This window comes from Bufo bufo, chromosome 10 (assembly GCF_905171765.1).
Source record: "Bufo bufo chromosome 10, aBufBuf1.1, whole genome shotgun sequence".
NCBI classification, from domain to species: domain Eukaryota; kingdom Metazoa; phylum Chordata; class Amphibia; order Anura; family Bufonidae; genus Bufo; species Bufo bufo.
In genome coordinates, this window is record NC_053398.1 from 24,645,986 (window position 1) to 24,671,094 (window position 25,109).

At 45.7% G+C, this 25,109-nt stretch overlaps 1 protein-coding gene across 1 annotated transcript in view; it reads left to right on the top strand.

Moving 5' to 3' along the window:
* Nucleotides 1–629: 629 nt before the first annotated feature.
* Nucleotides 630–25,109, top strand: part of CSTF3 (cleavage stimulation factor subunit 3) — an 82,117-nt gene continuing 57,637 nt past the window's right edge. Inside the window, exons 1-3 of the mRNA XM_040409560.1 lie at nt 630–765; nt 16,269–16,370; nt 16,487–16,582. Of these exons, the coding sequence (XP_040265494.1) occupies nt 733–765; nt 16,269–16,370; nt 16,487–16,582 (231 nt within the window). The 5' untranslated portion in view covers nt 630–732. The remainder of the gene's footprint in view (nt 766–16,268; nt 16,371–16,486; nt 16,583–25,109) is intronic.

Consider the following 25,109-nt stretch of genomic DNA (forward strand, 5'->3'; position numbering starts at 1 on the left):
GCCCCATGACTGCTGCTTTATCCCCATGACAACCATATTGCCCCATGACTGCCACTTTATCCCCATGACAACCACAGTGTCCCCATGACTGCTGCGTTATCCCCATGACAACCATACTGCCCCCATGACTGCCACTTTATCTCTATGACAACCACAGTGTCCCCATGACTGCTGCTTTATCCCCATGACAACCATACTGCCCCCATGACTGCCACTTTATCCCCATGACAACCACAGTGTCCCCATGACTGCCACTTCATCCCCATGACAACCATATTGCCCCATGACTGCCACTTTATCCCCATGACAACCACAGGGACTCTTTACATTATGAATGCAGTCTTTCCTTTGGCTGGCACTTGTGTCTAACAACAGTACACACTGGCCTAGTGACATGTCGAGGTTATGGAGTCTATGATATATATCTATTTTTTTTATTGAATACAGATCAGTTTTCCTTCAAAAATCGAATAAAAAATAAATTGCTATGAACTCCTACACATCTTGTTCTCCAGTCCTCCACTCCTGCAATCCATCTTGTTACCACTCGGTGGCGCTGTGGCAAATGGACTTAGCCGACACAATGCGGCGTAGCGCAGCACAACGATTTTATTTTTTTATTCTTCCTGTCGCCATTTTGTGTGTAAGTGAGTTAGGTCGGGCTCGGAGGACGGAGCCCGGTGTGTTCAGATAGCTAGTAGGGCGTGCTCGGGTACGGTTTTCGGCGGAGAAATGATGCCAAGCGGGGAAGGTCCTTCTGATCAAGTGAGTAATGGAGGAGGCGGCGGCGGTAACTGGTGTGGCGGCTAGGCCTCGGTGTGTGGGCGGGAGCGGTGGAGGAGGTGAGGGCGCCGCATGCTCCCTTGTCCTGTGGTGACTGCGAGGTCTGGTGGAAGTCTGTAGTCCTAGGCCTCTGCGCCATTACAGCCTATGGGAGGAGGCTGGTGGGCCCCCAGCAGATGTAGGGCCACAGGCTGCCAGATATAAACATGGAGGCGCAAGCGAATGGTCCGACTAGGCTTCTGTCAGTGCTGTTACCGACATCACTAAAACGTATGGGCTCTGCGGCGGAGCGGGGCAGGACTGCGGCGGATGGTCGCCTCCTCACTGTGGATTCCTAGGTTAAAATCTGATGATGGGAATTCTGAAGGCATTCACCAAAGTCTTGTGCAACTTGGAGCCGCCATGGACGCCAACGTTATTGAACAAATCGACTGTGAATCAACGATCCAGCGAATCATCAGGCATGCTCAACCTGCGGCCCTCCAGCTGTTGCAAAACTACAACTCCCAGCATGCCCGAACAGCCTACAGCAGGGCATTGTGGGAGTTGTAGTTTTACAACAGCTGGAGGGCTGCAGGTTGAGCATGCCTGCTAGGGTGCGGCCGCACAATCGGTTCGGGGTTGCCCTCCCATTCATTTCTATGGGGCTGACGGATTCTAGACTTGGCAACAATTCCAGGGCAATATTAGAAGAAGAATGGCAGCGCGTTCATAAAACATGGGTGGAAAGAAAAATTTTATTGACTTGCGAGGTCAGTGTTTTAGCTCATCTATAGAGAGAGGCTTTATGGATGAGCTGAAAACGTTGCGACTACATGGGCGAATACAATATATGTTTTCTCTTTCTCTTTCTCTTTGAAATTGTGATTTATTTTCCTGGTCATATCCATTTTGGGAAAAGCTGAGTTGTAACCAATTTGGCCAGCAGACATGGGGCATAGCAATAGCCGGTTCACAGTTCACCAATATTAGGGTCCATTCACACGTCCGTAGTGTATTTCAGATCCGCAATACACCCGGCCGACACCCCCATAGAACTGCCCATTCTTGTCCGCAGTTGCGGACAAGAATAGGACATGTTCTATTTTTTTTCCCCGGAGCCGTGGACCAGAAGATCGGGGCCGCGCTCCAGAAATGCGGACAGCCTACTTTTACGGACGTGTGAATGGAGCCTTATATGGTAGGTGGGGGTTGTTACTTGTTTTGCCCTGGGATAACAGAGCTTTAAAGGGGTTCTGCAGTTTGTCTAAACTGGCCGGCGGGGCTCCGACACCCGGGACCCCCGCCGATCAGCTGTTTGAGAAGGCAGCAGCGCAGCGGCCTTCTCGCTGTTTACCGCAGGCCCAGTGACGTCACGACTAGTATCAATGGCCTGCTCACTTGAATAGAGCTTAGCCGCGCCCAGGCCAGTTGATACTAGTCGTGACGTCACTGGGCCTGCAGTAAACAGGAAGAAGGCTGCGCCGCTGACTTCTCAAACAGCTGATCGGTGGGGGTCCCTGGTGTCGGACCCCCGCCGATCAGATGCTGATGATCTATCCAGAGGATGGATCATCAATTTAAACAAACTGCAGAACCCCTTTAAGTTAGAGGGGTTATTTGGGGAGGTAGGGGGGCTTATTGGGAACGGGCTCAGAATGGGTTAGAAATAAAGTAAGCTGTACTATACCTCCGCCATTCCTAATCTGACACCGGTCTGGTCTTGCCATACAGTGGAATGCCCGCACTGCCAGTCACCGGCTGAGGTGGGGGTGGTCACCAGTGCCACCAGTAGGCATTTCCTGTATGTTGTGAGGGAACCAGGAAGTAGAGATCAGCGGAGTCTGGAGGGCTCTGAATGGTGGGCAGCAGGGGAGATGGTGAGGTGGTGAGTAGAGCCGCTTTAAAGGGGTTGTCCCATTACAACAACTTATTCCCATCCACAAGATGGGGAATAAGTGTTTGATTGGCCGAGGTCATACCACGGAGGCCCCCTCGTAATCTTGAAAACTGGGGGGGTGTTCCCCTGTTTAAATGCTGCCCCATTCAGCTCTACGTGGTTTGCTGGAGATACCGGAGCGCTCCAGGAGTCCCATAGATCAGAATGGAGCAGCAGACCTGTAAATGAGGGAACACAAACTCTCTCATCGTGGAGATCGGTCCACCGTTCAGACCCCCGACCATCAAATACTTAATGCGGCAACCCCTTACGTGTATTTTTAACCCTTACCAAGGTTTTTCCCAGTATTCTCCACCATCCTAAACATCCGCTTTAATGTCAATTTTAGTTGCTGTATGAAAGATGTGATTATCCAACGTTTGCGGGGTGATCGGCGACACCTTGACATGGGCCGGTTAACGGCACGAGCATTCGTAGGGCTTTTCCTTCCTGAGAACCGGCCTGGTCCTCAGCCTGTGGAAGGTGTCCCGACGTGCCGCAGATTTTGTTGAAGAAATTTCTGCAACTGAAAATTGGTTCCATTCACCTGAAGGCGGCAGGTGCGCGGTTTTCTGCAGTCCTCATCCAGATGACTGGCACTTGCAGACAATCTGCCATGTGTGAAGGTCCCCTAAAAGTGACCCATAGTCCACTGCTGTTCTCTACTGAGGGTCTATAAGCCAAACCGCACCTTATTGTTTGGTGCCATTTTGACTAGCATTGCGTAGGAACTGTCTCCATAATATGTTGCCTTTAAACGGGAGCATCGCATAACGGCAGATCTACTGGAAAGAGCTTTTACATGTTTGTAATTTACTAAGGCTACTTTCCCACCGGCGACACTATGGTCGGGAATCGGGCGGACATGAACCACAGCATGCAGTCCTTCGTCTCTGGCCTATCCTCTGGACATTTGGTTGCATCTCTGCTAGACCCCAATATACTTACAAGGGTTGTCTCTCTTCAAGTGGCATTTATCATGTAGAGAAAGTTAATAAGAGGCACTTACTAATGTATTGTGATTGTCCATATTGCATTCTTTGCTGGCTGGATTCATTTTTTCCATCAAATTAGGCCTTATTCACACGTCCGTTGTTTCTTTCCTGATCTGTTCCGTTTTTTGCGGAACAGATCTGGACCCATTCATTTTCAATGGGTCCTGAAAAAAAATCAGACATTGAGCTGTCCGTTTTTTTTCAGGACCCATTGAAAATGAATGGGTCCAGATCTGTTCCGCAAAAAACGGAACAGATCAGGAAAGAAACAACGGACGTGTGAATGGAGCCTTATACAGTTTGTGTTTCCATGGTTACAACCACCCTGCCATCCATCAGTGGTGGTCATGCTTGCACGCTATAAGAAAAATGCAGCAGCCTCTCTGGAGGCCGGGACCGAGGGAGCGCACATGGGCTGGTGCCTTTTCCTATAGAGTGCAAGCACGGCCACTGCTGCTGGATTGCAGGGTGGTGGTAACCATGGAAACAATATGGATAATAGTACTTTCTCTACATGATAAATACCCCCTGCTGTAGTGAGACAACCCCTTTAATGGATCTGCAAGGTGTGAAAGTAGCCTTACCTGGTTGAATTGCCCCTTGCCCCCGCTGCCGGCCTTCTGGTAATATGATGGTCACCTGCCATGAGGTTACATGAAAAGCTTGTTTTTTCAAGAAGAACGGGGAGCGCACCACAGTAATGGCGCAGTCCGTTAGGTAAACGTAGCACTATTTTATTGTCAGTATAAATATACAATGTAACATCCTGAAGAACAGAAACGGTTGTGTAGAATTTAAAGGGAGTCTTTCACCAAATATGACCATTGCAGACCATTACCATATGGTATAAAAGTGTTTTTTTTTTGGAGCAATGGACGGCAATATGAATGGTACCATAGTAATCTGGGGACAGTAATGGAGAACCTGGTCGGAGTGGTCTGTAGTGGTCATATTTGGTGAAAGACTCCCTTTTAAGATGATGTTTTGAGTCTGAGTCCTGGAGTCGTCTTATGTAGCCGTCTTCTGTGTCGCCAGACCAGTGCCTGTCGCCAGACCGGTTAGGCTACATGCACACGACCGTATGTGTTTTGAAATCCGCACAGAAAATACAGATGACACCCATATGCCATCCGTTTTTTTTTTGATGATACAGCTGTGTGTGCGGATTGTGGTCGGGGTATATCTGCTGCCTGCATTTTGTATTATGCTCTGTCATAAGATTTTATGCAGGTATCATTTGACTTTTGACTGTAATTTTTTCACCTGATATCTGCAAAAAGAAGTGCCCTTATCCATAACCTGAACCCGGCTCTGCCTCCCCACCTTCCAGCAGTGCAGATCTCCTGTGTTGGATGTCGGCAGATCAGATTCCCCTCCCCCATGGTTGTTTATTTCCTTTGATATAAACCTGCTCGGGTGAACACCCGTTTTTTCGGTGATGTGGGAATAGATGGCCCTTGGTTGTCAGCAGGCATCTTGTGCCCGACGCGCTGTGTACTCGGTGTAACCCTGTGATCTCACTGGTTCTGCTGGAGGCTGCCAGGCCCATCAGATTTGACTGGAGGGACGGTACTACATGCCGTGCTAATTATTTTGCCTTCAAAGCATAGTTATGAAATTAAACCACATTGTAAGTGTGAACATAGCCTTAAAGGGAGTCTGTCATCACAGTTTCACCTTTTTAACCCTTCCCATAGCCTTCTAGCAGCATTACAGTTGATAAAAACGTTACCTTTATAAGCAATCGTGGACTTATAAAACTGGCAAAAATCATCTTAGTAGGATATGCAAATGAGGGCTCGCAAGTGCCCAGGGGCGGCGTCAACCTCGTAGGTGCCCGGGCAGCTCTGCCTTATCGTCGCTTCCCCCTGCCCATCTTCTTACTACTTCTCTCGCCGAGATCCCGCGCCTGCACGCTGAGTCCGGCGCATGCGCACTGCGATGTCCATTCCTGGTACGGCTTCACAGTAATTAATGCGCATGCGCCGGCGAGCCCTTATTTGCATATCCTACTAAGATGATTTTTGCCAGTTTTATAAGTCCACGATTGCTTATAAAGGTAACGTTTTTATCAACTGTAATGCTGCTAGAAAGCTATGGGAAGGGTTAAAAAGGTGAAACTGTGATGACAGACTCCCTTTAATGGTTTGTCCACTACTTAAATATTGAAGGTAGAAATGAGCAGATTTATTCTATTGAATCAGTTTCTCATTAGCCAGACTTCACCTGAAGAAGCGCCCACCCGCCGCACAACTGACTGTGCCAGATATCTGCCCGGCCCTGTCAATCTCCTGCCTGCAGCACTGCTGAAGATCAAATTCGGCTTCAGGAGCAGGACTTGTAGAGGCACTTGCGCAGTAGCTGCCTCTGAACCCAAATTTGATCTTCAACAGCGACGCAGGCAGGGGATTGACAGGGCCAATGTCTACCGCTGTCGTGGCTCATTCAGACGACCGTATGTATGGTTCCGCATCCGTTCTACAATTTTGCGGAATGGGTACAGACCCGTTCATTTCAATGGGGCCGCAAAAGATGCAGACAGCGCACCGTGTGCTGTAGTTCTGCGGCCCCACAAGAAATATACAAATGACTATCCTAGTCTGCAATTGCTCTACCACAGTGCCGTCCAAGTACGGTATCCGTGTTTTGCTGATCCACAATTTGCATACCGCAAAACACTACGGCTGTCTGAGCAGTCAGTCATACAGCACGTGGGTGGGCGCTTCTTCGTCTGTGGGGACAGCCCCCTTCAGGTGAAGTCTGGCTAATGAGAGAAATCGATTAGTTCATCTCTAATTGATGTCCTATCCCGAGGACACCTCTGCCAGCCCTCAGGATGGGCCATCAATATCGGACACCCTGCTGATCAGCTGTTGTAGCTCCGGCCCTGGAAATACACAGCTCTGTCCATTGAAGTACTGGACAACCCCATTAAAAGGAACCTGTCACCAGGTTTATGTTGCTTTGGCACAATGCTGTCCGGCTGTGATCCAGATGATTTAGGGCAGGGATGGGCAAACTGCGGTTCTTCAGCTGTTGTAAAACTACAACTCCTAGTATGCCCAGTCTGCCTACAGCTATCAGCCTACAGCAGGGCATGATGGGATTTGTAGTTTTACAACAGCTGGAGAGCCGCAGTTTGCCCATTACTGATTTAGGGCATAAATGCCTGGTTTCGGCTGGACCAAACCCCTTGCACGCAATATTTTTTGTCCAGCAAACCGCGCCGGATCATCTAAACGGCGATGTTTTACTTTTTGTGAACTCAGACTTTACCCTTTGCAGCTGCAGACCAGAGCAGAGGTCTGGTGTTCAGGAGCTGCGGCTCCTCTTGCCACAGACAACTTTCTACCTATACGGTGCATGGAGAGAAAACAGCCGCAGTTGAGGAACACTGAGGACTACAGCCTTGGCTCTTAGTGCAGGTGGTAAAGTCCCATTCTCTAGGGATGGGTGCTGAGTCGCATTAACCCGGCAGGGCCACACTACATGTGTCCGGCTCCGTACACTGTTATTTCCTTTGGCTGCTGCTAGTAGCTGACATGGGGTTGTCAGGCCTCCACCGATCTGATATTGATCACACAGATTCAGTATCAAAGTCCTGAAAAAACCCTTTAGGGTCAGTGCCAGTTTAGTTTCAACGCTTCCCATGTCTTACGCTGTTATCGGCTTCCTGCTCCCTCTTGACACAGACGTGATTGCTGCAGCCTTAAAGGCTGTATTTCACTGGTCGATATTTCAGGTTCGCTCATCTTGCAGTGTATTACTGCCGCTGATTGCCCTATGAACGAGCTCGTTCATGGGGCAGTTCTGATTTTTAAGCAAAAATCAGCGCTTGCCGGCGGCAAATTGTGCTGTCTAATAGCGATCGGACGCCTGCAAACCGCTAGACAGTATAGGGATGAGTGATCGCTCCTCTCCAGGCTGTGGAGGAGATCGCTGCATGTAATGGCAGCAGTCTCCTCCACTAGCTGGCAAGTGATTTCCGGAAGGGGAACGCTTCCCTCCTGACAATCACTTGCTAATCTTCCTGTCTTATACAGGCTTTAAGGCCTGTTTCACACTTGCGTTGTGGCATTCCGGTTTTGAGATCCGGCAGAGGATCTCAAAACCAGGCCAAAACGGCTCTGTTTTGTCCCTGTTCATTGTATTCCGTTCCGTTTTGTTGCTTTTTTTTTTTTTTACGGACACCAACCACTGCAAGCTGCGTTTTTGTGTCCGGTCTGCGAAGTAGAACAAACCGGATCCGGCAGCAAAATCCATGATACAATCAATGATACCGGTCCCTTTTTGTTTTTCGGATCTGAAAAAAACAGATCTGTCTCCAATTGACTTAGGCTACATGCACCCGAATGTGGCTTAGTTCGGCATCCAAGCTGCATTTTTTGCGGCTCGGGTGTGGACCCATTCACTTCAATGGGGCCGCAAAAGATGTCCTATTCTTGTCTGTTTTGCGGAGAAGGATAGGCATTGTTACAATAGATCTGCAAAAAAACCGGATGTCATACGGGCGTCGTCCATTTTTATTTTTTAGGCGGATTCACAATTTGTGGACTTCAAAACACATACGGTCATGTGCATCTAGCCTTACAATGATTGTGTCGGGTCTTGTTTGTTCCCTTCCAATAGAACGGATGCGTCCGTGTGTCTGCCGGATCTGATGGGCCCAGAGTGGCTCCCCTGAGCGGACTGCAAGTTACAGTCAGTTCACAGGAGCTGCGGTTGGCCCAGGAGATCCGGCAGATCCGCAGACCTTGTTTCTAGTGTCAATCACAGTCGTGTGCATGATCCCTAAGGCCCCTTTCACACAAGCAAGTTTTCCGTGCGATGCGTGATGTGAACGCATGGCACCCGCACTAAATCCTGTCCCATTAATTTCAATGAGTCTGTGTACACGAGCGTTTTTTTTTTCACGCATCAGTTCTGCGTTGCGTGAAAAAACGCAGCATGTTCTATATTCTGCGTTTTTCACACAGCCCTGGCCCCATACAAGTGAATGGGGCTTCAGTGAAAAACGCATTGGAAGCGAGTGCGGATGCGATGTATTTTTCACTGGTTGCTCAGAGATGTTTGTAAACATTCAGTTTTTTTATCACGCGCGTGAAAAACACTGAACGCAATCGCAGACAAAACTGACTGAACTTGCTTGCAAGATGGTGCGAGTTTCACTGAACGCATCCGGACCTAATCCGTCACGCCCGTGTGAAAGGGGCCTAAGACGGTCAGTGTATAAAATAATCCATGTCCTTGACTTTTTTTGAAGGCAAAACATAATCATAAAATGCGTGATGTAAGGTTTTCTTGACTTTCACACCTTTTGACGCCTTTGTTTGCTGATCTGAAACAGAATTTTTCCTGCTTCAGAAAAGAGATGTGAGCAGCAGGCAGGGTGACCACCGTCAATCGGCTCTGGTGCACCGAGCGTATTAGGGAGTGCACTCCTGATATACCTTGTTTACACTGAGATTCTTAAACAAAAACCTATGGTTTTGACCTGTACAGACACTACCACCGGGTTATGTTGTGATGGAAGATATTTACTGCATGGTGGCTGGCATGATTAGGGAGTTTGGAAAATGGGTGAAAGCTGTGTCCTAGTGAATGGGAGCTGAGCTTCAGTGGACGGTGCAGTCGTCTTCTGGCTCCATACACTGGTACACATTCACCAATGTGTCTATTGATTCTGGTGTCAATTGTGCCGAAATGTGGCATGTTTTTGGCATATCTAGGTTTAGAGAAATGATTTGCCCTGATCTCAGCACATATAAATAGAACAATAGACTTATTATTGATCTTTTGTTGTTGGGTTGTTCTGTTTCGGGAGAAATGTGGTCCACCTGCAAAAAAAGAATAGATTACTTAGGGAACTTTCACACTAGCGTTATTCTTTTCCGGCACTGAGTTCCGTCAAAAGGGCTCTATGCCGGGAAAAGATCTGATCAGGCATACCCCAATGCATTCTGAATGGATAGAAATCCGTTCAGTTTGCATCAGTATGCCTTCCGTTCAGTCACTGTCAGGCATTTTGGCCGGACATAATACCGCAGCATGCTGCGGTATAATGTCCTTCCTAAATGCCTGATCAGTCGCCGAATGCCGGATCCGGCATTAATTCCCATTGACTTGCATTAGTGCCGGATCCGGCATTGCAAAACAACTGCAAAACAACTGAAGGACGCATCTGTCCTTCTGGTCTGCGCATGCGCAGACCGGGAAAACTGTGAAAAAGACTGCAAGACGAATCCGTCCATCCGCATGACAAGCGGAGAGACGGATCCGTTCTTGCAATTCATTTGTAGACTGATCCGCACCCGGATCCGTCTACAAACGCTGTCAGTTGTCACACTGATCGGCGGATCCGGCAGGCACCTCCGACGACGGAACTGCCTGCCGGATCACACTAACGCAAGTGTGAAAGTACCCTTACAGCTCCCATCAGGGCTCTGTTTACCTGTCTGCAACAGTGACATCATGTCAGCAGCATGTGACAGCTGCAGCCGATCGCTGGCCTCAGCAGTGCATCGAAGAGGCCAGTGATTGGCTGCAGCTGTCACATGCTGTTGGCATGTTACTGTTGCAGACAGGTATACAGAGCCCTGCTGGCAGAACCGGAGAGTTGACGCAGGATCTCTTGCATAGGTAACGATCTATTCCTTACTGCCTATGAAGCAAATGAAACAGGACAGCCCCTTTAATGTGGCTCTGGCACCTGACTATGCTGCCCCATGGAAGAGCAGTGGAGCACAGGGGCAGATCTTCTCTGTGCTGTTTGGGTGATAGGAGTAAATAAGGGGCTTATAATGGAGTCCTCTGTATTCATGATGGGAGCGCTCACCCCACCCTTCTCTGCAGTGATGGCCGCTGTGTACAGGTCACTGGTGAGAAGGGGGAGGCAGGACCCTGCAATCCCATTATATAGTGCAGCATATTCCAGTCACAGATTCATTTGCACATGGGCCATTTTGGTCTACTATTATCTGCTTTAGGCCACATTCACACGGTTGTCTTCAGCTGTATGGGGGCTGATAGGAGTTTATTATTATTTTTTTTTTTATGGGGGTCTGATTAACCGCATAGACTACCATCATTCTTAAAACAATCGTGTGAATATAGCCTGAGTGGAGATTTGGCAGTATTAATGAATGAAGGCTGGCATTTCATATGTCGGTCTTGATCAAGCTTAAGTGAGATGCACCTAATGTAGTAAAGGGAACCTGTCACATTAAACATGGCGTCCGAGCTGCAGGCGTCTTACACCGCAGGAGGAGCCGAGCAGAAGGATATATAGTCTACTGGAAAAAACATTCAGTAAAACTTGTATTTTATTCATTTATATTCCTGCTCCTTCTGGGCTTAGACGTCCCGGAGAAGGTCCTATCAGTGATTGACAAGCTTTCCTATATGGCTGTGTATACAGAGAGCTGTCAATCACTGATGGCTCCGCCTACTGGACGTCAACGCCCAAAATGTGCAGGAATATAAATGTAGAAATTCCAAGTTTTATTGAATCTTTTCCTATAAAACTATATATATTCTGCTCAGCTCCTCCTTCTCTATAACATGGTGTCTGCAGACTACACTGCATGTTCATGGTGACAATATACCTTTAAGGCCCCTCTCACACGGGTGAGTTTTCCGCGCGGATGTGACGCAAACGTATTGCACCCGTAATCCAGTCCCATTCATTTCAATGGGGCGGTGTACATGAGCGATGTTTTCCACGCATCACTTGTACGTTGCATGAAAGTCGTAGCATGTTCTATATTCTGTGTTTTTCACGCAACACAGACCCCATAGAAATGAATGGGGCTGCGTGAAAATCGCATCCGCAATCAAGTGCGAATGTGGTGCAATTTTCACACATGGTTGCTAAGGAGACGAAGGATGTATAATGGAAAATAATAGCATTTGTTAATACAGAATGCTTAGTTTGTATTAAAGAATTCTATTCTTTTCCATTATAACCATGTTATAATGGAAAATAATAAAATCTACAGAACACCGAACCTGAACTTCAGTGAAGAAGTCCGGGTTTGTCTCTGGGTACCACAATAAGTTTTTTTTCTCACGCGCATGCACAAACACATTGCACTCGCGTGGAAAAAACTGAACAATGCAATCGCAGTCAAAACTGACTGAAATTTCGTGCCTACTCGCTCGATTTTCTTTGAACGCACCTGCATCGCATCTGGCCCTGACCCGCAACGCCCATGTGAAGGGGGCCTAAGAAGCACAAGCTTTGTCACTCCAGAAAATCTAATGTACTGTATTAGGGTACTTTCACACTTGCGGCAGAGTGATCCGGCCAAACGTATGCCAACTGATCCTGATCAGTCTGAAAAATGCATTGAAATGCCGGATCTGTCTTTCCGGTGTCATCAGGCAAAGCGGATGCGGCATTTATTTTTTTTCACCTTTTTTTTTTTTTTACGGTCAGCGCATGCGCAGACTGGAAGGACTGTTCCGGCATTCCGGTATTTTGAATGCCGGATCCGGCACTAATACATTCCTATGGAAAACAAATGCCGGATCCGGCATTCAGGCAAGTGTTCAGTTTTTTTTGCCGGAGATAAAACCGTAGCTTGCTGCGGTATTATCTCTGTCCTTAAAAGTAAAAAAGACTGAACTGAAGACATCCTGATGCATCCTGAACGGATTGCTCTCCATTCAGAATGCATTAGGATAAAACTGATCAGTTGTTTTCTGGCATTGAGCCCTTTTGACGCTACTCAGTGCTAGAAAAGAAAAAGCAAAGTGTGAAAGTACCCTTACAGCTATGAGCAGGTGTAGAATTGAGCTATATATTAGTCCAGCTCCCGGTATAAATTACAATTCATTTACATGGCTGTTACAGGCCATGCCTCCTTGCAGTATGCTCTTTCACCTAAACCCCCCCAACCCCCCACACCCTGTGTATTTTTCCCAAAAATATTGAGTAAAAAGTAAAATCTCACTAAAGTTGTCATTTTTTGTGCAAATGGTGCTTTTGCAACTTTTACTTCACTGGTGCACAGGGGTTGATACATTCTAACTATTGTTTCTTTTCTATGGTTCTGATGAAAATATAAATCATTTATTTGCTGTACAGATGAGATCTGAATATAGGCGATTTTATTTTAAAATGCAGACTTAAGGCTACTTTCACACTTGTGGTGTTTGATTCCGGCAGGCAGTTCCGTTGCCTGAACTGATCAGGCAAACTGTATGCAAACGTATGTCATTTTTCTGACTGATCAGGCATTTTTCTGACTGATCACGATCCTGATTAGTCAGAAAAGTGCATTGCAATACCGGATCCGTTTTTCCGGTGTCATCAGGCAAAATTGACCCGGTATTTATTTTTTTCTCATTTTTAAAGGTCTGCGCATGCGCAGACTGGAAGGACAGATCCGGCATTCCGGTATTTTGAATGGCACTAATACATTCCTATAGAAAAAAGGCATTCAGGCAAGTCTTTAGTTTTTTTTGCCGGAGATAAAACCGTAGCATGCTACGGTTTTCTCTTTTGCCTGATGAGTCAAAATGACTGAACTGAAGACATCCTGATGCACCCTGAATGGATAAGGGTCCATTCACACGTCCGTTGTTTCTTTCCTGATCTGTTCCGTTTTTTGCGGAACAGATCTGGACCAGTTCTGTACCCATTCATTTTCAATGGGTCCTGAAAAAAAATCAGACATTGAGCTGTCCGATTTTTTTTTTTTTTTTTTTTCAGGACCCATTGAAAATGAATGGGTACAGATCTGGTCCAGATCTGTTCTGCAAAAAACGGAACAGATCAGGAAAGAAACAACGGACGTGTGAATGGACCCTTACACTCCATTCAGAATGCATGGGGATATGCCTGATGAGTTCTTTTCCGGTATAGAGCCCCCTAGGACGGAACTCAATGCCGGAAAAGAAAAACGCTAGTGTGAAAGTAGCCTAAATAGGCATAAATACGTAAGCTTTTTTTGTTTCCTGCGTTGTGGTGTCAATCTGGCTATATACATTAAGGCCCCATACACACAACTGTATTTTTGTTTCACATCTGATCCATATTTTTTCAACGGGGTCGGAAAAAAAAAAGCGGACAGCACACTGTGCGCTGTCTGCATTCATATGTGTCCGTTCCACGGCCCTAAAAAAATATAGATTATGTCCTATTCTTTTTGCAGACAGGACATGGTCGTGTGAATGGGGCCTAAATGTCAGTAGTGTCATCCAGAATGTGTTTGATTCATATTTCTTTTTGAAGGATGATGCAGGGATTAGACTTTTGGGTTTTTGATGAGAATGCCGTGACTTAGGCCTCCTGCACACGAACATGTGTGCCCCGTGGCTGTGCTGTGGCCCGCAAATTGCGGACCGCAATACACGAACACCAACCGTGCGGCAGCTGATCGCGGACCCATTCACTTTAATGTGTCTGCGCTCCGCCTGTTCTGCAAAAAGATGGGACATGTTCTATCTTTTTGCGGAATGGAAGTATGGGATGAAACCCTTTGTAGTGCTTCCGTTCCGCACCATTCCGCATCTCCAGATTTGCGGACCCTTTCTAGTGAATGGGTCCGCATCAGTGTTGTGGAATGCCCATGGAACGGCGCCCGTGTATTGCGGATCCACAAATGCAGTCTGCAATATGGCCACGGAGTGCACACGTTTTTTTTACCATTCGAAAGACAGCATCAGAAACAACTGCATGCTTTATCGCCTCGTTACCAGATGATGCGTTCTCAACAGATAAATCTGCCGTCACCATTTGCACATCAAATTGTGGCTAGTAAGGCACCGAGAATAGCTTAAAAATATCCTGTACAAACCTAGCCTAAAAAGATTTAGGGGTTTTCCAGGATATTAAGGGTTCATGCACATGGCCATAGCTGTTTTTTGCAGTCAGCAAACTGTGGATCTGCAAAACACGGACACTGGCCGCATGCGTTCTGTATTTTGAGGAGCGGAATGTGCTGTCCTCTGTAAGAACTACATGTTGTCTGCAAAACGGACAAGAATAGGGCATGGTCGTCTTTTTTTTTTTTTTTCTCGCTTAGCAGCGGAATGGACATGCAGATGCGGACAGTCCGCACACGGTGTTCTGTCCACATCTTTTATGGCCCCATTGAAATAAATTGATCCACAAAAAATGCAGATCAGATGCGGGCCAAAACAACGGCCATGCTCATGAGGCCTAAAGCCTGTATTACACCTTCCGATTTTTCAGCAGATCGCTATCGTGCGTTCGTAGTAACTCTCGTTGGCGATCATCTGGCAGTGTAATACTGCCGCTGATTACCCGATGGACGAGCAACCGCTTATTCATCGCGCAATCCAAATCTTTTGTGGTGTCTAATCACGATCTGCAGCCTGTCAAACAATGATTCGGTATAGGGAAGAATGATTGTATAATGATCGCTCCTCCCTATACTGAGGAGGAGATCGCGGCATGTAATAGTAGTGGTCTCCTCTGCTAGCGACCAGACGATTGCCAGGAAGGAACGACTCCTTCACGGCAATCGTCTGTTAAATCGGGCTGTGTAATACAGATGGCCAGTAAAGCAAAAACAAAGTGTACAGTCTTCAGCCCCAAAACGGCTGGTTTTGCTATGACAGTGTTAACATTAAACTGCATAAGGACATTCTTGTGGTTTAGGCCCCCAGGCTAGTGAAATGTGGTTGACTGTATCATGTGATTGTTAAAGGGGTTGTGTAGGGGTTTATACTGATGACCTATTTTCAGGATAGTTCATCAATATGAGATCGGCGGGGGTCCGACTCCCCCGTGCCAATTAGCTGTGAAGAGTCACTTGTGTGAGCGATGCCTTCTCTTCAAGACCTATGTGCCGTCCAGCTTTAGTGATGGCCCGCTGTAATTACAAGTTTCGGTCCTATTCAAGCGCAACGACATGCAGGTGAGGCTACTTTCACACTCGCGTTTTGTGCGATTCCGTCAAGGACAGATCCGTTCAGATACTACAACCGTCTGCATCCATTCAAAACTGATCTGTTTGTATTATCTGTAACATAGCCAAGACGGATCCATCTTGAACACTATTGAAAGTCAATGGGAGACGGATCCGTTTTCTATTGTGTCAGTGAAAACGGATCCATCCCCATTGACTTACATTGTGTGTCAGAACGGATCCGTTTGGCTCAGTTTCATCAGACGGACACCAAAACGCTGCCTGCAGCGTTTTGGTGTCTGTCTCCAAAGCGGAATGGAGACTGAACCGATGCATTCTGAGCGGATCCTTTTCCATTCCGAATGCAAACTGATCCGTTTTGGACCGCTTGTGAGAGCCCTGAACAGATCTCGCAAACGGAAAGCCAAAACGCAAGTGTGAAAGTAGACTAATGTTGGAGAGGACACAGTGCCACCTCCTTGTCAAACAGGTAATTGGCGGGGGGTGCCGGGAGTCAGACCCCCCGCCGATCTGATATTTACAACCTATACTGAGGATAGGTTGTCAGTATAACACCCCCCCGCACAACGCCTTTAAGGTTGTTTATGTAGAGCCCAAAAAAAAAGACGTGTGTAATTGTTGTCTTCTCTTTTTGTTCTTCCTTTTTCCTTGTTTCTTGTCTGCGCTATAAAGGCTGCCGAATATGTACCCGAAAAGGTGAAGAAAGCGGAAAAGAAGTTGGAAGACAACCCATACGACCTTGACGCCTGGAGCATTCTCATTCGCGAGGCACAGGTTTAGTGACATAGGATTACATTACATTCTCTCTCGGCCCCGATAGTGGCTTTATGCATTTCACATTTTTCTCTATACATCCGTAATGTTCTCAACGCTGTTTATTCAAATTGTAGAATCAGCCTATAGACAAAGCGCGGAAGACATATGAACGGCTTGTGGCCCAATTCCCAAGTTCTGGCAGATTCTGGAAACTTTACATTGAAGCAGAGGTTAATATTTAAACTTTTTTTTTTTTTTACTTTCTTTCATGGGTATTTCCAAATGTATTACATATGGCAGATAGCAAAGGTAGGGACAATATAGCAAGGACCATTGACTCAGGTTTATATACACGGTACATCTTTTTAACCATGTAAACTAGGGGTAAAATGATAACCAATGAGTTTTCTAAAGTGTTACTGCACTGATGATTGTTGCATAGTGATACTGCAACAACATTAAAACATTTTAATGGTATGGAGTGCTTTAGACTTTTATTTATTTGTCGTGTCAATTTATTGCCTCCTGTGTCATTTCTTTAGATCACGTTCTTTCCAGTGACAATGGCAAACTAATCTGAATGGTATCTGCAAATCCATAGCCTTAATATTATATAATAAAATGTATTTTTGATGTTTCCTGTGGGTAATCCAGTAGCCTATACTATACATTCATTTTAATCTCTGAGATATATAAATATATTGCATGACAGAATTTGTGAGTAACCCAATATTCCTCTTGCAGCATCCATTCAATTGTGCAAATGTTAATCTTACCTGATAAGTTATTTTTGCATTTCAAAGCACATTTAAAAATGTACGTGTTGGGTACCATACAGGTGATAACCAAACCTACCTGATTCATAAGCGTAAGTGCCTTACTGTATTCAGTTTTTCATTGCAGGCTGTATGTATTCACTTCCACAGTGACAAAAAAAAGTGGTAATCAAATATACATTAATGTGTGTTCTTCAATTATTATATGCTAAAGTAAGATAAATGGTCAGTAACTTTTCACAGGGCTTTGCATAATCAATAGTACAAGTGACCACAAAAAAAACTTAAACATGTCTTATCAGTGAGAAATGTCTAGTTTTCGTGTTGTCAGCTGTTTACCTCACCCCCTTGCTAATTGCTTTTCACTTTGAATAATGTCTTAATGTCCCTTTTACATGGGACGATATTAGAACAGATTGTCGGGAAGGACGCATTCCTTCCCGACAATCTGCTGATCGCTAGTGCAGGAGACCGCTGCATTTACACGCAGCGATCTCCTCCAGAGTCTGGGCAGGAGGGATTGATAATATCACTCTTGGCCAGTAAACGATCACTTTTGCGTGCGCACCGCTCGTTCATCGGGCAATCGGCGGTACATTTACACCACCTGATCTGTGTGGTTCTTGGCCCGTGTAAGGTGATCATCAGGAAGGAAGCGTTCCTTCCCGAAAAGGGACCTGTTGTCAGTGAAGGAGACTGCTGCATTTACGTGCAGTTATCTCCTCCACAATATAGGGAGGAGCGATCACTGATGCCATCGCTCATTCCCATACAGACTCGTTGTTTGCCAGCAGCAGAACGTGTTTACACAGCACGGTCTGCTGCCGGCAAATTATGATTTTGTGACCGCATGAATGAGATTACCCGATGAACGAGCGTTTCGCTCGTTCATCGGGTAATGGGTGGCTCATTTACTCCACCAGATAATTGCTAATGAGTGTTCCTATGAACACTTGTTAGCAATCATCTGGCCAGAAGGTCACTTTGAGCTACCTTCTCACCTCTGCTGAATGTTTCCATCCTGCTGGTGGTCACCGTTCTGGCGTTGCCGGATTCAACAGATCACCGCCAAATCCCTATTGACTGTAATGAGATCTAGCAGTGATCTGGCTGCTTTCCTGCATAAATGCCGGGTTTTGGCTGCACATTTACTGTTGTTGGTCTGGCAGACATTGCCAGTATTGCTACCTTCACTTCTCTGGTGAACATTTTCGTCAGGATGTTTGTTCTGGCAGACAACAGCCTGTTGGAGTTCACCAATTCTGGTATTGCTGGCTTCAGCAGATCGCCACCAAATCCCTATTGACTACGTGATCTGGCCCATTTCTGGCATAAATGCCAGGTTTCAGCCAGACAAATACCGCTGCATGCATTGGTTTTTGTCTGTCCGACAGCTGGCATTTATGCGGTATCCTCTCTAACACGGGAGTAGCAGGAGCACACACAGACAAGCAGACTGCAAGAGCTACAGGGGCTAAGATAAACTTAAGTGCTTTATTCACAACCATACAGGTCATCCATGATTGTGGTGCTGCTTCTGAGGGCATAAATGGTTAGGAAGCAGATTCTCCTCTACTTTCTGTGTGCAGTAGATGGCAGCTTGTCTTCACCCACCATGTCGGAGAACTGCAAACTAGACATTCACAATGCACAGAGCAAAGCTGCTTAAAAAAATGCCAGATACAAGTAATGTAATATAATGGACAAAAATAGTTACCCCTACACACACTGTACTATTGATTAATGGAAAGTTTGTTGAAAGGTTAGTGACTCTTTATAGTTCTGGTGTTTCTATTCTTTAGTGCAGGTTTCCATTGAGAGAACACAAACTTTAGTTTTATGAAGTCTGTTTGTATATATATATTTTTTTTGTTTGCACTTAATAAATAATATTCTTCCTTCCACAAATGTAAAATGACAGCACTCATCGATTTGTAATTAAATTATGATTATCTAGGTATTGCATTCTTTACACAGAGGGCGGCTTCTTTAATGCCATTTATATTCCTTTCAGCCAACATAATCTTGTGCATCTCAAATGCTATCTGAATATTTCACACTGTATATATGAGCTTTCATATATCAAGTCATGGAAAAATGTTAGTGCTGAAAATCACAATATTTTATAATTGGTGCGATGCAAATATTACAGATCAGCTGCTGAGCTTGTATAGAATGCTTGTTGGAACTAGATGAGCAGATCACCTGTCAGCAGGTCACTGGTCTGCCTCCTCTCCCATATGCCTGCGTACAGATGTATTATAGAGATTGGCCCTCTTCAATACATTATGATAGCGAAAGCAGAGAGCCACTGCAAAAAGTATCCCCCTCCAGAGTACATACCGTATTGATGCATTACATGGATAGCCCATGTTTAATGGCTCTTCAGTGCTCTTAGGTACTTGCGGCAGAGGATTCAATCAGGCAGTTCCGTCGCCGGAACTGCCTGCCGGACTGTCAAACCGTATGTAAACTGATGGGATTTGTGAGACGGATCAAAATCCTGATCCGTATGACAAATGCATTGAAATGCCGGATCCGTCTGTCCGGTGTAATCTGGAAAACGGATCCGGCATTAATTTTTTTTCACTTTTTTGCAGTCTGAGTATGCGCAGACTGCAATGCTGGAACACTCGGGGCCGGATCTGGCATTCCGGCAAGTGTATCTCCATCCTGAAAAGTCAAAAAGACTGAACTGAAGACATCCTGATGCATCCTGAACGGATTGCTCTCTATTCAGAATGCATGGGGATGAAACTGATCAGTTCTTTTCCGGTATAGAGCCCCTAGGACGGAATTCAATGCCGGAAAAGAATAACGCTGGTGTGAAAGTAGCCTTTCTTTTTACATGACATTAGCGGAGACAGTCCCGTATTTCATCTATGTAATGGTGCTTATACACATTAAATTATCAGCTGAACCTGTCATTTTCAGTTGCATTGTCTGACCATCTAAGGGTGTCTGCACACAAAGTGGATTACTTGCGTTTTTCATGCGCAGAAAAACCTTAGTGTAATACTGTGCTAGCGAAGTGTATGAGATTAGACAAATCTCTTGTGTACTTTGCTTTTTCCTTAGGTGCGGAAATTGACCTGCTTTGCAGATTTTGAAATCTGAAGCATGCCAATTGTGTTGTGCGGATTTCACCCTTTTCAATGAAAGGGTGAGATCTGTGAAAAATCTACATCAAATCCGCACCATAAGGGTCCATTCACACATCCGTGTGTGTTTTGCGGATCCGCGGGTCCGCAAAACAGGGATAGCGGGAATATGTGTTCCGCATTTTGCGGACCGCACATTGCTGGCACTAAGAGAATAGGACATGTTCTATTTTTTTCAGGATCAGAAGTGCGGGTCCGCAATTCCGGATCGGGGCCGCACGTTGTGCGGCCCCATAGAAATGTATGGGTCCGCAATTCAGTTACGCCAAATGCGGAATGGAATTGCGGATGTGTCAATGGAGCCTAAATGTGATTTAATAGTGCTGATTTATGTGCTTTTACTTGTGCAGATTTTCTGCTCATAAATCTGCCACCCTGAGGGTAGGTTTACATCTGTTTATCGGATATGACCGGTAGAGAACAGCATGCTGGAGTTAACTGAATCTTGCCCCTAGCCAGATACTATAATGGAATGGGAAGGGGCTCCGGACACTTTCCAGCATGAGTGTAGTCTTTCAGCTGGTGCATGCAGCTCTGTCGGGCAGAAACCCAGTACTCATGCGGGAAACAAACCGCTTCCCATTAGTCAATAGGGTCCAGCAGTATCGGGCTAGGCTGGATCCAGTGAACTTTAGCAGGCTGCTCATTGCTGGATCCGATAAAGGGAGATGTGAACCTACCCATGTGTGTATGAAGGGGGGAAATAAGGATTGGGTATAGATTTCAGCTTGCCTGACCTTTTGATCTTGCACAAGATGGGCAGCTGCCAGAGGAATCTACCAGCTGTTCTCGGGTGTGAGGGGACAAATATACAAGTTAAGGCCTCATGCACACGGCCATGTTCCGCAGTCCGTGGTAACTTGGCAGGGATTCCTGCTGTCAGAAGGAGTCCCGGCCGGGTTACCATGGACCGCTCTCGGCCGCGGAACATGGCCGTGTGCATGAGGCCTTAGGAGGAATTTAATTATGGAGACTTTTAGTTTAACCTCAACTGTCATTATAGAGTGTAGGAATGTTTTCAGCATCCTGTTGCTAATAGGCTCTTATTACTGTCAGGATTGGTCTAATGACTTTCACACACAGCCTTTTGGAGGAGCACACCGGCCTCCCAATGGCTCTGTGGCACAAAGACCTAGGCCCTCTGTGCTGCCTTTATACAGCACTCTGTAGTTACATTTTGGCTTTGCTTACTTCCAGCAGCAGGGGGTTTATAACTCATTTATTTACAAGTGTTAGGCCTCATTCAGAAGGTTCATTGTTGTGTGCATCAATGCTGCGCTTAACTATGTGAACAAAAAGCTTTAAGGCCCCCATATTATTGTATTGTCGGCCGGACCTGCTGACAGTTTAAAGGGCATCTGTCGGCTGATTTGTGCTTATGACACTGGCTGACCTGTTACATGTGCGCTTGGCAGCTGAAGACATCTGTGTTGGTCCCATGTTCCTATGTGCCCGCATTACTGAGAAAAGATGTTTTAATATATGCAAATGAGCCTCTAGGAGCAACAGGGGTGTTGCCATTACACCTAGAGGCTCTGCTCTCTCTGCAACTGCTGCGATGATTATTTCACTGCCTGGCCTTGTGAAAGCCCCCGTTACACCTAGAGCCTCATTTACATATAGTAAAACATCATATTTCTCAGCAATGCGGGCACATAGGAACATGGGACCAACACAGATGCCTTCAGCTGCCAAGCGCACATGTAACAGGTCAGCAAAACCGCATCAAATCCACACCAAAAAACTTGGATTTTGGTGCGAATATGCTGAATAAAAAACGTGCATAACTCTGCATGCAAATTTGTGCTGGTTTTATGTGCGTTCACACACTCGTGTGCGGGGGCTTAACAGCAACAAAAACTATTACAATTCCTTACGTATAGTCCACTCATCTAATCAGATTTTGAATGCTTTCACGCTGGAAGTTATTCGAAGGGGAGATCGCTATAGGGACAGATTGCTCTCAGTGCTAATGTTGTGCGTGTTGTAAATATCTTTGTTAAATATCACCGAGGTTTTTTGTTTGTAAATTGAGTGAATTACATCGCATTTAAAAAAAAATCTAATTATACTTGTCTAGTTCTTTAGCAGTGTGGATGGGAGCTAATCCTAGTACAATACAAAATATAACTTCATACTGCATTTTCTGTGATCACGGATCTTCTGCCTGATTGAATAAACGTTTCTGCCTTTATTATACTTTTTTACTCTTACTATACATCTTATGTCTGACTATTAAGTAACTAAAAAAAAATATGAATTCAATTATATTAAACACAACCTGCTTCCATCATTATGTGTATTTTTCTGACCTGTATAAATGTATATGGATTTCTCTCCAGTCCGTGATCTAGTAACATTCAGCTAAACAATCTTATTCCACAAACCTCAGACATTCAAGTGTTAAAGTGCATTGTGCCTTGTGGACACCCTTTCTAATCAGCGGTTTGGGCAATTTCAGCATCCATTCTGTTAGCAGGTACAATAAGTGTACAGCCTCCCTGATGATGATGGGACAAGCTAGTCTTACAGGAGAGCTTGGCGATGATCATGGTCTGTCCTAGGATGGAGCTTCTCCTAAGAAGTCACTTTGTCCTGCATTGTAAAGGGAACCGACGACAAAGCAGTAGATGCCACAAGTTCCAAGAAATCATCTGCAAAGTGCACGGGGTGTGCAAAGTCTGTCCTCGGATACATCCCTCATGGTGAAATCTATCCTGCATGTGGAAACTGTCAATACAGGGAGACGGGATTTACATCACTTTCTGCAGTCCTGCTATTTGGAAAGCACCGCTACCCCTAAACCCTGGAATGAATTCTCCTCTACCATCTTGGCTGTCTGGTGGATATCCTACTGAAATATATACTATATGTACATGTTGGTTGCAAACGTGCTGACTAAATTCCAGTAAAGGAATATCTTACATACAATGACATTGTACAGAACTGGGTGCCGGCGACTTTCTGGTAACAGTTCGAGGATGTTTCCTGTATGTGCAAGTGGGGGCACTGTCATGGTCCAAAGTCAGATTATCCAAGGATTGAAAACCTTGACTGTTCTTCTCTGAAAGCCAATTCAACACCTTTTGGAGATCTGCATACCTGGCCTTATCGTTCTCCCTCCGGCAGCTTGTTATTAATGCCTATGATTTTGCAATGAAGTGTCTGACGAGCACATGACTGAATACGGTCTGAGTCCACACGCCTATAGCTATGTAGTAATTGAGTTGTGTATCATTTTTGTATTTACTCTTTGCTCTGTATACTTTTACATGCTGAATGTTATAGATGCATTTGCCTTAAGTTTGGCACAATACTGGCCGAATGATGCATGTTTTTTGGATTTAGCAGTACTTTGTTTTGTTTTTTTAGCATTCTTGTAGGTTACATTCCTTTCCAAATGATTATACATCAATAAGGTTAAATGAGCAAATGAAAATTGAGCCTTGAAGTGGGGCTGTAAAATGCTTTGGTTCATAGATCGCGCAAATATTACACTTTTCAACCAAACCTAGAAATTCACGTTTCATGTGAATTTTAGTGCTGATGCTGCTTTCACCCACTGATGTCGGGTGACCATTTGTTCAATGGGGAATAAGCCACTGTTAAAGGTATCATCACATAACCTCTTCCTTATCCACAGGAGAGGAGATAAGTGCATGATCGTCAGTCATGAGAACGGGGAACAGTGTTCCCCCATTTGAATGGTGTTGTGGACACGCCTGTGTGCGCTGATGCTATTCATTTAGGGGCTCATGCACACGACCGTTCACTTCAATGGGGCTGCAAAAGATGCAAACAGCACTCTGTGTGCTGTCCGCATCTGTTGCTCTGTTCCGTGGCTATGCATAACAATAGAACATGTCCTATTGTCTGTTTTGCGGACAAGAATAGGCATTTCTATAATGGGTGGTCCGTTCCATAAATTGCGGAGAACACACAGGCGGCATACGTGTTTTTTGCGGATCCGCAATTTGCCGACCGCAAAACACAGCACTGTTGTGTGCATGAGCCCTAACTCTGCTAGAGATAGCCAAGGACAAGCACTCTATCTCAGCAGTCCCATATAGTTAAACGGACGGGTGGACATGTGATGAGCAGAGACCCCAGTTGTCAGATCCATGCTGATCAGACACTTAAACCCCCCCCCCCCCCCCTCTATACTATGGCTAGGGGATACGTTTTAATGGGACAACCCCTTTAGGCCTCCCGCATGAGACGGATCGGTCAGACGATCCGCCATTCATATGAACCCACCTGCAACATGCCAGGTGAAACTGACTGACCAGGAATTTGGTGGTCCTTTTTTGTTTAAAAAATAAAAATATATATTTTTTTTTTTCCATGATCACAATAGCAAGTTATTGCTCAGTCATGCCATACACGTCATTTCAGCCGACAGCAGACATTTTCCCACCTGGCCGAGCACATTTTTGGTACTGTAGTTTGCACTCTTTTTCAATCTCTTGTATAGCCGGCGTTAGACCTGCCTGGATCAGGCGTGTTACTCCAACAAGCCCCATCCTTCTGCCCTTAGTAACGTCAGTGCAGTTCTGTGCACGTTAGATACTTGCCCGGTCTGGCTGAAGTTGAAAATCTGATTTGCCTACACCATATGTGGTTGTGGACTGTCAGTGCCGTTTGTGCAGTGGAAATTCTCAACAAATATGCTGCATATGATCTGGCCTGAATGTAATCTGCCCAAGATTGACATCTGTAACCTACCTACCGGCTAGGTGATAGGTTTCTAATTGGTGGCTGTCCGCCCGCTGTATAGTGGAATAAGTCGTCCAAAGGAAGGGCTTGTGCTTCCCTTCTTT